A 14,055-nucleotide genomic window follows, 5' to 3' on the forward strand; every position below is an offset into this window, starting at 1 on the left:
ATACACAGGTGTCTTTCATACCGATTTTTCCATGTATATATTTTCTCAAATTAATTGCTATATACCCGGGAAATAATAAAAAAACATTGCAAGACGCTGCTCAGTTATTGGCTCTGGGTTCGTCGGGCTCTTGGTGAACCTACAAGTCCTATATCCCCACAAACAGAAAGGTCCAGCGGATGTAAAGGTATATTGCTTTCAAACAGCTGTCATAATTAGAAGAAGTCACAGGTTGGCACAAATGGCTGTTTTTTTCAACTAATGTTCAATTTTTCCTATATTCAACTGTTAGTTTATATAAAGAAACAATGAAGGATCTACACAAATGAGCCCTTGCTGAATTCAAAATGTTGTCTACTTTTCTAAAATGTATAGCTTTCCAGGATCCATTTTTGCTTTCATACCCATTTCTTCCATTAACTGGAAGAAGGTTGAAAGCTCAAAAATAGCAAAAATAGGCTATGTTCCAATAAAATGCCAAAACTGTATAAAAAAATGTGGTTTTCTGACAAAAAGTCTGTCAGTCCCTAAAAGCTGGGGAAATTGTGCTTTCAGCCCCACATACCCTTTTTTTGATACCATTTGCAGGGGAAAAAACAGACGCTTTCATTTGCAGCACTTTTTTCCAATTCCCCCCAAACCAAATTTGCTGTATTTCGGCTAATTTCTGGGTCCCCTCCAGGGGAATCCACAAACCCTGGGTACCTTTACAATCCCCATGATGTTGGAAGAAAATGACGCAAATTTGGCGTGGATACCTTATGTGGTCGTAAAGTTACAGAAGCCTAAGCGCAAACTACCTCAAATAGCCCAAAAAAGGCTTAGCACAGGGAGGGAAAAGGCCTAGCAGCGAAGGGATTAATACTATTAAGGCACACAGTAGATATAATATCAGACTATAAATGCAAATTACGCATTTATGATGCGCAAGGGATGGAGTCTAAATATCGTGCATCAAAATAATGATACTAGTCTGACAGCTAGAAGATGGAGCAATTAAGCCCTCTTTCTTTATTGCAGGGCACATTTCATAACAGTCATGCATAAGGAAGTTCGACTGCGTCTTCAAGCCGCATACTGAAGCATATCTTCAGAACTTCCAGGTGAAGTAATAGTATTAGTTTATGTAAACAATCAGCACTCAGCTCGAATTGGCGCCCTCCGTTGCTAACAGATGAAATGTGACGAGAGAACCCACTAGCTGCAATGCAAAAACAGGAACATTTTCATTTTTACTTTGAGACAAAAGGTCATTTATGTCCTGTCCGTGGATGCTTATTTGTTGGGAAACAGGTAATAAAAGATTAGACTATTCGTGGACGTGGTAGTGACTTATTCCCGAATGTTCTGCTACACCGGGCTGCAGTCTCTATAGCAACACTTCTCTCCCGACCAAAGTCTAACCACCTTTATTGCCGTGGTTGGTGCAAAGTTTTCCTACATCCCCTGAGAGGCAGATGAGCCGCTGAGAAACATCTGGAGTCCTCGGGCGCCTTCCTCCTCACAGCAGGGCTCTCGTGCAGAGGGAGACGGGCAGAACAGCTCCCCTCTGAAGGACGACACGATGCCGTCCAGGAAAAAGACGTCCATGTTCCTGGCCGGCTTCCTCACTAGTGTGGGGTCCTTCGTACTGGTTTGCACTTCCCTCGGAACGCAGGACTGGGTGTCGAGCAGGATCGCGTTCACCGAATTATCTGCGAATAATGCTTCTGGGGGGTACGTCAGCTTGGCCTACGGGCTCTTTGAAGGCAAATCACAGACGATCTATGAATCTGGACTCGGCATACCAGAATCCACTTTTCAAGGTAATTCTTCGCATTTTATTTTGTATGCTTTTACTTCTGGATACCCAAGGTTTTGCCTGAAGTTCCAAAGTTACATTTAAGCATATAAACTAACCCTGGGCGTAGTGCTCCGCCCCGCCCTTGGAGTGTGCGTAGTTTTGCCTACTTCGCGGTCCGCAAAGAAGGCGTAAGCAGGCAGGCTACGCACACGCCACGGCAGAGCGGAGTTGCCCGCCACCCGCCTCCCTCCCGCCCTCTTTTAAATGCAGTGATAATGTTCAAAACTTTTAAAAGCAAGCGCAAAGTAATTAAAATAACTTACCTGAGCTGCGGCGTCCCGGGGCTCCCTCTTCCTTCTCTATCGCCGACTTCTTCCTCACAAATGCGCATGCGCGTTTTTCGCGACAAGTCCCGCGACAAGTCCCTTGAGCTATCATATCTCTGCTCATACTGTTAAATCAATCAAGTATCGGCAAAGGTGTTCCAAGATGACTTGGTGATGGGGCTTCCGACTTCGTTTCTCTGGCCACTGGCCAAAATTCTTATTGGAATGAATGTGTCAACGATGTTAATTGGCTGAACACAAATTCAAATTATGTCACAAATGTACTCTGGCCATGTATTCGTCCTCACATTAGAAGCAGAGGCATGGGTAATTTCTGTTATGCGGTCAGCTCTTTTTTCCAATATGAACAATTCTAATTCGTTTTTTAGCTATAATGATATTTTTGAGCATTATGGGCCAGATGTGTGACCCTTTTTTGCATCCGCAAATGGGAGATCCTCCCATTTGCGACCGCAAAAAAGGGTAATGGCATGTACAAATGCTATTGTTCGAGTCACTGACTCGCAAAATAGCATTTGCGGCTTCCGCTATTAGGAAGGGCCGTCCCTTCCTTATAGCGAGTCACCATGCCATGTGCAATTGTTTTGCGACTGCATTTGCGGCCACAAAACACTCGCAGTTTACCACCTACTTCAAGTAGGTGACAAACCACTTGCAAACGGGAACTTGGGACCCCTTCCCCTTTGTGAGTATGTGAGAAAATATTTTTGAGAGCAGACAGTGGTCCCAGGGACCACTGCCTGCCCTTAAATAAATGAAACTGAAAAGTTTCAGTTTTTTTTTTAAATGCATCCCGTTTTCCTTTAAGGAAAACGGGCTGCATTTAAAAAAAAATGACTGCTTTATTTAAAAGCAGTCCCAGACATGGTGGTCTGCTGACCCCAGCAGGCCACCATCCCTGGGAGTGCTAGCCATTCCTAATGGGGTCGCAAATTGCGACAGCCTTATTAATATTCATGAGGCATGCAATTTGCAATCCCATTAGGAAACGCTAACAGTGTCTGAGACACTGTTATACATCCCAATTTGCAAGTCGCAAATGCAATGTAATTTGTGAGTCACAAATTGGTAGGTCGTACATCTGGCCCTATGTACTCTCTAAAGATTTAGGTGTAGGGCTAAAAGTTCCTAAAAGTTGCCCCAAACATCCCTTATTGCCTTACAAGTCCTTGCAGTGTACTCAACTCTCCTTGAAAAGACGTTGCCCAAAACAATTTACATTTTAGCACAGGTGACTACTGTTCCCATGTGCAGGCCATGACACAGTTGGTGGGAAGGTGATTGACAGTCGAGGGCTACATGCCATGTTACTGTATCCCAGGATGGGGTTCCAGCCTGCTGGACTTCCTGAGTACATCACAGTAGTTTGGAATGACAGGGTCCTCTTTCTTTGGTGTGTTGGTTCATGAGGTGTTGATGTACCTTGGGTTTTCCCTAACCCCAAGAAGGCAGGGTAACTTGGAAGATAGTGGCTGTTCAGGAGAGATCTCTGTTTGTCTCACTGCAAGTCCTAGCACTGCTGATTCCTCTCGCTGCAACTTGACAGGCCATTACAGTAGTTTGTTGTGTGTCTGATATGGATCATAAAACCTCCAATGAAACAGAGAGGATCTTTTTGTATTCACATCACTAAAGCCCACTCATTCAGACAAGTCATACTGTGCCTGAAAGATTTATTTAATAATTTTTATATATTTTTTAGCATCAAATTATATTTTTAAATATTTTATTAATATTTAATTTAATTTAACTTTATTTCCTTTGTGATTTTACTTTAAGATCCTAACTTCATTATTTTCTAACGTAAGGTGTTTCAGTAGCAGTGACTGGCTATGTGCTTTGGGTCCTTTTTTGGCTGTAGTAACTTTAGAAGTGCAGTTTGTGGATAGGAATGGGCTTGCGTTTTTGTACCTTAGCAAAGGCAACATCCAGCGGCATGGCCTACGCTCATGCCTGAACACAAGGGAATATGTTGTCTGCCACTTACCTGCATTTGTTGCTCAGCTCTTGAACAGCTGAAATCAAGCAGTGGTGTGTGGTTATCTGAACATCTAGGTGAGTAAAATGCACATTCTATGATACTATTATGGAATGCCTACCATCACAATGTAATCAGAAACACTGTGAACAGGGTGGCACATAAAGATATGGACATGACATGGGTGGTTTTAGAGAAATAAACACTTACACCCCAGACCTTCAAAAAACCTGTTCATAGAGAACAAAGATGGATGTACTGATTGAGAACATGGGAGAAGGGGCTAAACGTTGAAATCCCATGGTTACAACTAGTATAAAGACCTAATCGCATATGATTACAACACTATAAGGCAATCCTGATTCACCCAGATGCATCATGTCTTATATAAACTCTGTATAACGGACATACATTTACATCTGTACTACATCGTATTAATAAAGTCTGTGCAGCGCATGCACACTCACATTGGATGCGTGGAGTACACTGGTACATCTCGGTAAATAGTCATATTGACCCGTATTTTCTAACTCCCATGACTATCCCTAGTAATGCTAACGGAGCATATTTTATTTGTCATACAATTGTTGGTTATTTGAATCACAGTGTAGGAGATTGAGACCCACATGCAGAGAGAAATCAGCACTCAGGGTGAAACAACTACCAACCATTGAAAAGCATTAGTACTGAATAAACTGTAGTCTGGGACCACAACTCCCATGAGCATGTGATGTAGGGACCGGGTGTGGTCCCCCATGGGTGCTGCCTTCATGACATCACTAATCATGGCCACACCATGCAGAAAGGCCTGCGTCCAGGGAGCAAGACCCATATGTATTGGGTCCCTCCCAGCCGGAGGGCTTTGACCGAGTAATTTACCAGTCTGTGACTACGAGTTCCATGAACCTTAAATGGACGACTGTAATTGGCCAGTTTGAGATGCCGCTGTAATGACGTTAGGACCTGTGTTGTCCCTGTGCGGAGAAGCATACCGAGCACTCTCTTAGAAATGCTGCCACAGGTGAAGGCAATTGCCCCTCGGCGGTTAGGCATTATGAGTGACGACAGCTGCAATTTCAATTGGCATGAAGCCTCCCTATAAATATGCATCCCATCCCTCCTCCTCCTCACGTCGGGAGGTAGGTGCAGACACAATTAGGTTTCATGAAAAGAACACACCTTGACAAAGTAACAGGGTGGATGTGTACAGGGATTTTGAATCTCACTATGTATTTTACTGCAAATGGGGGTAGATGCTATAACTGACTGATGTTGAACGCCCTTCCATTGCTACTGTTAGAGTGTGACTACAGGGGTTCCTGAGCCCTTCCTCCATGGGGACCAGATGACCAGACACTGGGGTAAGATTGTGAGCAGGTCTCACAACTCAATAAAAAAATTGTTTCTGGTTATCTCCCATGTGCAGTGTCACTTCTCACCGAGCATGCACATGTTGCATACTGATGGTTATCTATAATTGTACAAATCCTTGATCTGCACTAGGCGATATCTCAATATTATCTTTATCTGTTGCAGGTACGTATAGGCCAGATACAAAAGAGGTTGACACAGGTCACCCCTTCTGTTATTAGTGGTATAATTAGTGTATATTTGCCTTACCAGGATCCCGTGTTTCCATCCGGAGGAATGCGTGGACTCACATGAGGCACCAGGCAGAAACATGTTGACGGTACAGTGGTGATGGGGTACTAATTTCCCTTTTCCCCATGGTTGGTTTTAATACCAAGTGTCATTTCTAGTAAATATAAAGGTCGGTTCATGATGCCACATTGGTGTTTAGTTTATCTAGCTCATAGGTCTGTTCTCAGATAGAAGTGCCTCCCTGTCTCCAGGTGAAGGCCTGCTATCCATCAAACTGGGTTTTTGGAGAGCGTGGGTTGTCCTATGATGAAGCATGACACCTGGTAGGGTGTGAGAACATCCTATCACATTTTTGTGTATGTCCAGCAATGGATGCTATGTTGAGTAGAAGCATGAGGGATATATAATTGAAACATTAAATCTCGGGTGGCTCTTTTGTGTTAAAACAAAGGCACAGAAACACACCGGAAAAAAGATTGAATTGTATTTGATAGGTTCCCTGTAAAAATTCTGGGGCAAGTTTACTAAGTATTTGCATCTGGGTTGTGTAAATTTTGTGGTGCAACCCCGAGACAAAATCATTTTTGTTACTTACAAAGCCATGCAAAGCCACTTTGAGTGCCTTTGTGTGGTTTAGTAACTACAAAGTAAAGTGTTACCTTGCATTGGGAAGGCGTTCCATGGGTGGAGCCTGGGTATTCCCATGCATCCACTCATGGATTTTGGAGCATTTCCAGATTTATAAAGATTTGCAAACCTGGGAATGGATCAGAATACTACTCCTCCCCCATTTAGGCATAACGAGGAGAAATATCTTCATTTCTCCTCGCTATTTCCTCTTTCCAGGTGTGCTGAATTTTGCAGCACACATAGAAAGAGGAAAATGCTGTTAAGGATTGTTTTCATGCAGGAGCGTGACTCTTCCTGTACAAGCAAAATCCTGCCTGCAATGCACCGTGGTGCAAAGGTGCCTGTGTTTTAGCTGTAAGCAGCACATGGTTTGCCTTCTCTAGGAGGCAAAAGAAATGCATCATATCTTAGTTGGTATGGCACATCTCAGGCCCAGGCTGGCATAAGGAGCATGATTCTAAAAGAGCAGAGCTCTGCAAACATTCTCTCTGACAAATGCAGATTTTTCAAATAGCTTTTAATTCCCAGGAAATGGTCCATGTGCCCCGTTCTACATGTTACTCCAGTTTGCTGGGATTCCTGTATTTCCTCTGAAGTCCAATATACTACACACTTCACACACTATATTGCAGCGCTTCCTCCATTTAAACTGCTCAGGTTTCAGGTAACTCTTCGCAGATTGCCAGGTTGCCTAAAGTTAAGAAAAGCTCTGAAAGTCTGAGTCTCTCCCAGTGGCAGCTCCTCCGCTCAGGCAGAGGAGCGTCGCCCCACTGCTATTTAAGCAGTGCACAAAAGAAAAAGAAAATGATAATAACAGGACGTTATAATCATTTTATTTTTCTATGCAGCACTCAGAGCCAGGTGGGGGCGGGATTGGGCTCCATGACACCAAGCAGAGTGAAGAATGGTTTGCACTCCTCTAAGTGCACCTGACAGTTTGGTCCACCCTCTGGGGCCAGCCAAACTGTCATGCGCACTTGGCATGTTCCACAAGAATATGCCTAGCCTCCCCAGGCACTGCCTGAGCATCCAAACAGGGTGCTCAGACCAATCAGGACACTACTTCCGCAGCGTCGTGATTGGCTGGGAGAGCCCGAGTGCTTCTGGTGCTGTAGCAGACCTGAAGAGGACGGAAGAGAGGTGGCGGTGGCATGGTGGCGAAGGGAAAGGTATGTTTATTTTTTTGTTATTATTTTTTTTTAATCCATTTCCACCAACCACCCTGTTGCGAGGCAGCCACCACTGGTCTCTCCACATTGAACTGCCAAACTGTGTTTTACTTAAACCCAGGGTCAAGAAACCCATGTGTAAATGATGTGTTAAACAAATGCCATAGACAGGTTAGAAAAACAAGTTTATCTTTATTTCCCACTGGTGAGTCCAGCCTAAGATATCCATGCAGTGGTGAGACACAAACTTTGGTGATGTCAACTCTTTCATTGTAGGAGGGCATTGCCCACATACAGCCCAGACGTTCTATACACAAGCCACCATAAGTTCCTGGAGTTGATGTCTTGTTATGCAAATTGGAATCTTTTGTAGACACCCTGTTCTAGGGTGTTTTGTGTTTGTGTGTTTGTGTGTTTTTGTGCATATACACTGTACTGGGCTACACGTGGTCTCAGAATGTGTGTGTGGCAAAAGGAAAACTGCTTGCAGATGGACATTTCAATGGATCTAGTTGTCTGAGTAATATGATAGATACTGTTTGTATGACACTGTATGGTAGGGCGTCAGGCTGACGAATGAGCTTGGCAGACCACCTGTGGGGAGTTGAGAGCCGAGGTATGGGCTGTGCGCATTAGGAAATGATCTGCTATTATCTGGAGGGCACCTTGCGTGCTGTATCATGAGATAGTATGAGACAAACCCTAGCATGGAGAAGTGAAATTGAAAAACCTCAACTGATGTGGAAACTATCAGAACCAGATCAAGGGTTTTGCATTAAAACAGAAACTGGAAGTAAATTCAAAAGGCCTGTGGGCCGGAAAGGATGTGTAAATAAATAACACGTAACGAAAATACAGCTGCACTGTTTCAACGAGCACCAACTCCTTTTAATGCCTTGTCTGATCCATAGTTGCACTGGAACAAGGGGGCACTTGATAAGAGTGCATTACCAGAGTACCCTTTTAGAATCTGCAAAGTAAGGTCAAATTCTCACCCCACAACACCCTTTCGTAATTCCTGACAGTATCCGAATTAAAAGACCAGATGTAAAGACAGCCCTCTGGAATCCAGATGTGGGCCATCATGACTCTTTTCTCTCACCCCAGAAACACTACAGGTTCATGCCCCTGTACCAATCTGCTCTCTTCAACCATTTCTTGGAAATGGATTCAAACCCTACGCCTCAATTGCTTGACATTTACTCTGGAGAGCCTCATGTATTCCAAACTTGCTATAATAAAATACATTACTGAAACAAACTTGCATATTTGTTTTATGTGCAAGTTGGCCTTGTGTCAATGAACCTAGATGAGAATGAATAGCTGATGATATCTTGATTACTTAAAACTCTGAACCACATTCAAAAGAAAAGCATTCTAAAGTTTTTGTTACCGTCTAGAGATTGTTATATTATTTTTCTGAGGACTCAGGTAGGGAAGGGCAAGCTTTTGGCTGGGACTGCCTTATTGAAAGTCAGAAAGTTCTGTCTCTGGTACTGATGCATAGCAGATATTCTGTTTTGCTCCATCATAAGAAATGGAATGCAAGAAGTAAGACCTGTATAAAAAAACAATTTGTTATTTGAGTTCAAGAACATTTTGGTAAGACTTGTACATACACACTGTTTAGCACACTCTACTATGGTTATCATGGAGGTAAAATGCATGGCCATCCTACCTGGAAGATTGCTGCTTGCTGTGACAAAACCAGAGCACATCTCTTTAGGGCTCCCCTTTCCTCTCTATCTGCCTGTCTCTGTTTTGTAAATAATACTTCCACAAGAAACGCAAACATCCCCACAGGGACAACACACTGCACCAAGCACTCACACGAAAAAGTGCAACTCAGCACTCTAATACAACCCACACCCAGTCATAGTAGCTTGCCAAACCAACATGATCAAGTGGCAGGCTGAAGAATGCACTTAATTTGCACACAGTACCAACCATCTGGAAACTGCATCAGAAAAAGTTACATACTTTAAACTGAATGATAGTATCCAGTCAATCCCTGGTGAACAATTATTGACACAAAAGTCAAACACAAGAGCAGTCCAGTAATATAGTCATTGACACCAGACCACTTCACCAGATAAAAAGGTGCTCACCTACAACACACAGAGGCTACATGGGATACTACCATTCAAACACAACACTGACCAACTTCACTATAGGCAAAGTGAAAAAAAGTACCATAATACAGTCACAAACAAACTTTGTTCTGTTTCCACACACACGTTGAATCTTTCCCTTTCAACTGAATGACGTTGCATGTGAAACTTGTGACTATCACCCACAACACTCAGCTGAACTTTAAGGCTATCACTCACAACACCCTGGGGTACTCTCCTTTCCCATATTTTCACTCCATGACTTACTTTCTCTTGTAAACCCTTGCGACATTGAACTTCTCTTCTCCCACATTGTACACCTCGGGTGCTACCCGATGCAGCCTCTCATGCCAGGAGACTACTCTTCCACACATTTTCACTCCATGAGGTACTTTCCCATGCAACATCTTGCAACTGGGTATTACTGTTGCCCAATGTAGTACACCATGGGGTTCTCCTTTTTAGGTCTCGCTGAGACAGCGAAAGCTATCTCTTTGAGACATTTTGTAAGTGAGTTTTTGAAAGTGCTTCCCCTGGCATAGAGCGACAGTGCACGAGGCGTGCACGCGCGCAAAGCAGCCATATGGCTTTACGTCGCTCTCCCTCGTAGCCCCTCTCCGCCCCCTTCCCTGCTGCTATTTCACACCAGTTTATCAGAACTCGTGCTTCTCTCCCCCACCCCCCCACCATCGCGTCTCGCGCGTCCAATGCTTGTTTAAACTTAAAGCGCGAGGCGCGCGTGCGGCCAATGCTTGTTATATTCACCGTGCTTCATGTTTTGGACAGCACGGTGCTAGCAATGCTTGTATTTTAGCAGACGCGCCGTCAGCTTCATGGTGTGTTTTGAATTTTTTCCTTTCCATATTGAGCCAACCCTCACCCTCCCTTACTCTGTCCACTCTGCCTCCGCAGGAACTCGCGCTTCTCTCCCCACCCCCCCACCATCGCGTCTCGCGCGTCCAATGCTTGTTTCGTGTAGCCCTCCCGCCTTGCTGGTTCTCAGGGGCCCATGCTCTGTCTTCAGGTCGGCCGGGTGAATACTGCTCTTTGAACCTGCCGCTGACCAGTAAAAGCCCTGTGAGTTGTTTACATTTATTTTTGCTTTTTTTTTTATATAGCGCAAGCTCGATCAGCAGATATTGGAGCGCTTTACATGCATAAATTAGAGAAGAACACGTACATTTATGGTAGGTGTGCGGAGATTAATTTATTCATGACGTCGGAATGGGCGGAGTCAAGGCTGCTCTTGTTACTTCTGTGACTCCGGTAACGGTTGCCGCTTGCTTTTCTTCCTTTCTCCCGTCTTTGCTCCGCTATTCATGTCTTCTTATTTGGCTATGGTTCGCCAGTTGCTCCACTCTCCCCCTCCTCCTCCTGTGACAGTCTGCCATCTCCTGGATGCTTCCCTGCCTCTTCTCTATAGGGGGGATGCATCTCATCTGACGGGACACATGGCCATGCAATGCTTGCGATGGGCAGTGACCTGGAGGTACAGCTGTGCTGAGGGAGGGTGGGCTCCTCCTCCGATCCACCTCTCACTGGTGCCAGGGTATTGGGGGGGATCCAGGGAGTTGGGACTGGGAACCCTTGTTGCGAGCATCTCCGTAGTGCATCCAGTGTGTGCATTTTCCCTCAAGTGGTGAAATGGAATAAAACGTGCATGATGCCTTTTACTGTGCTATACTGGACACCTACCTTATCTCTTTACATTTTAATTTTCGAGTACTTGTAAACTTTTTTAACCTGATGTTGTTACTCCTGAACAGCTAAACTGGAGAACACAGGCTTTAAAAATGTGTTTTTGCTTTATGGGGGTAAGGAATGTAGTCTATTAACCCTTACTATACCGCGGCATAATTATAGCGCACCCTTCTCTTGTTCTTACTCCACGCTGTAGTAATTGGCATGCATTTTAGCGACCTTGCACAAAACGTTCTAGAGTCAGTGAAAGGATTTCACAAATCCGTGTCAGCTGCACTTCAGGACAGTTTAGCTCAGGCTGGGTGATTGTTGCTTCAGTCGGGAGCCCAGCGGTTGGTTTATGGGTCTGTGGCACCCACGTGCAATGAATGCACTTACCCAGGGGCATCACCCGTCGTGCGCCGCCATTACTGGGCAGCAAGATCTTCCCGGCAGTAGCACTGTCACAGGCACTTAACTCTACCCCCTTCAAAGGAACCAAACCCCCGCCTCTCGGAAGGATGCCATCCTAAAACAAACACTGATTAAAAGTGTGCACAATAAAAACCCAGTGCCGTACACGTGCACTTTTATTCTACTGTCACTTCGTGTCTCTTGTCGCCACGGTACACAGACATGCAGTATGTCTCACAGCTCACACTGGTGTAAATGGGGAACATCAGTGAGACAGCACAGTAATAGGAGACAGACCTCAACCTAATGCACCACAGACCCTCTTCCGCTCGCGCTTCTTCTTCACGCTGTGTGCCATAATGAAGGGCACGTCATTAGCACATTATACAAACAAGGATTGTACCCCAGCCAGTGATACAGCAACAATCTGCTTAGATATAGCGCCAAATGTAGCACCTGACACATGACCACTGTCTATTCAACTTACCCTGCCTCTCCTTCCTCTTCTCAATTTAATTCCAGCGTGAACCAATATGAGTTTTCTATCCTGTGAGATGTGTCTTTGTACATCCAATGGGAGAAATGGGCATGTGGGATGTAGAGGCCTTGAGGATTTTTTACACTTGATTAAGGTGACCTGCGGGGGGCTGGTGATCTCTGTTCAGGGGAGGGAGTGCAGCGCAGCATAGGTCTGAAGTCTCAAATCTTAGCTGCATCAGCTGTTCGTGGCAGAGTAAAATGTCTTTCTCTACCAAGCTCACCATGGACATGGTTGATGTAAAAAAACAAGAGATTTGTGATGAGGTTAGCATTGGAATTTTGTGGATGGGGTGTTTACCGCTACACCATGAACTTGTCACTGCCTAGGTAAGGTGGCTCCGAGATGCAGTGCTCCAGTGTTGCTCTTGTCATTTACAATGTACTGTTTTTAGGTTCGTTACATTGGGTAAACTGGAGTGAGCTAAGACTTCAACTCCCAGAATGCATTTTTTGAATGGAGATCCAGGATTGGAGCAATGTGTTATATGGTGTAATGGAGCCATCTGATACCCTTATACAGAGGGGGGCTGGTGTGGCTGCTGCATTAGGATTTAGGGCTGCAAGGTGGGAAGGGCACGCAGTCTTCTGGCTGGAAAGAGCATGAGTTTTCACTCCCTTCTTAAGGTTGATCGACAAGTCAGTGGTTTAAACTACGAAGCTGGCTGGAAAATGGGATAACTACGGTGTTGATTCATGGAAGCTGCAGCCTAAAGCTGGTGTTGGCTCTAAATAACAAAGGGCTGCTGGCTCTTAAGGGCATGGTCTCTGCTGGCTCGTAGAGCATTGAGGTTTTCAAGATAGGAAGAGCACAATGCTGAACACAGCCTGCCCCCTCCCTCCAATAATATCCATTATGAGGCGCTGCAGTCGGTTTCAATGGAGAATTAAGCATTGATATCGGCATAGAGGCCCAAACATTATTTTACCCACCTTTTTGTTGGGGCTGACGTGAACAAGGGCCACATATCATACTGTTTTAATGATTATATTATCTTAGGGAGGAAAAAAGCATTCTTCATTCAAGAAAAATGATTTGTGGGCAGCATTATCAGCAGTGGGCAGATCACATCCTCCCTGCATCTCTGTTCTTGTAATGCTTTTACTTAAACCGGTGCCATTCTTTTTGGTTATTCATTTCTATAGACCTCTTAGTGAAGGATTGACTGAGTTTCAGCAATTGTATTACAGAGGCAGCATCAGCCTTATTTTTTAGTTTTCAAACTTGTAAAGATGCACTAAAACAGCTGGGAAAATGAACATGCGTGACACAGAGGCCCTAAATTTAGCAAGTCTCCCCAACACATATGAACTCAGCCTTGTCATAACTGAAGAACGCAGCACGTTTCCAGATATTGAGCACACAAATTATGCTTCATCATTTTAAAACTTGGCATCACAATGCACATAAATACACTCCACACCATGTCACATAATACTAATCAGCATATTTTCACTGAGTGTCACACACTTCCACACCACACAATTCATATCTTCACGTTTCCATTCCACGCCACATAATTCAACAGCAAGCCACATAAATCAACACACCACATACATCCAATCCACATAATATCACATCATGCCTCAAAATTCAACAGCACACCATATAATTAAACAAAACTACATACCCCTCCACAACACAAAATACCATTTCACATAATTACATTCTATAACACACAATCCCACTCCACATAATTCCAGTACACTCACTACTACATAATTACTCTCCACACAATTCCACTACTCATAATGCCACATAATTCCACTATAGAAAACCACTCCACACAATTCCAATTAAACC

The 14,055-nt window shown here is 44.2% G+C and overlaps 1 protein-coding gene across 1 annotated transcript in view; it reads left to right on the top strand.

The window, feature by feature from the left end:
• The first annotated feature begins 1,306 nt into the window (after positions 1-1,306).
• The window catches only part of CLRN3 (clarin 3), a 62,060-nt gene continuing 49,311 nt past the window's right edge, over positions 1,307-14,055 (top strand). Inside the window, exon 1 of the mRNA XM_085606230.1 lies at positions 1,307-1,805. Coding sequence (XP_085462356.1) covers positions 1,565-1,805 — 241 coding nt within the window. The 5' untranslated portion in view covers positions 1,307-1,564. The remainder of the gene's footprint in view (positions 1,806-14,055) is intronic.

The sequence above is a fragment of the Triturus cristatus genome, chromosome 1_2 (assembly GCF_964204655.1).
Source record: "Triturus cristatus chromosome 1_2, aTriCri1.1, whole genome shotgun sequence".
NCBI lineage: Eukaryota > Metazoa > Chordata > Amphibia > Caudata > Salamandridae > Triturus > Triturus cristatus.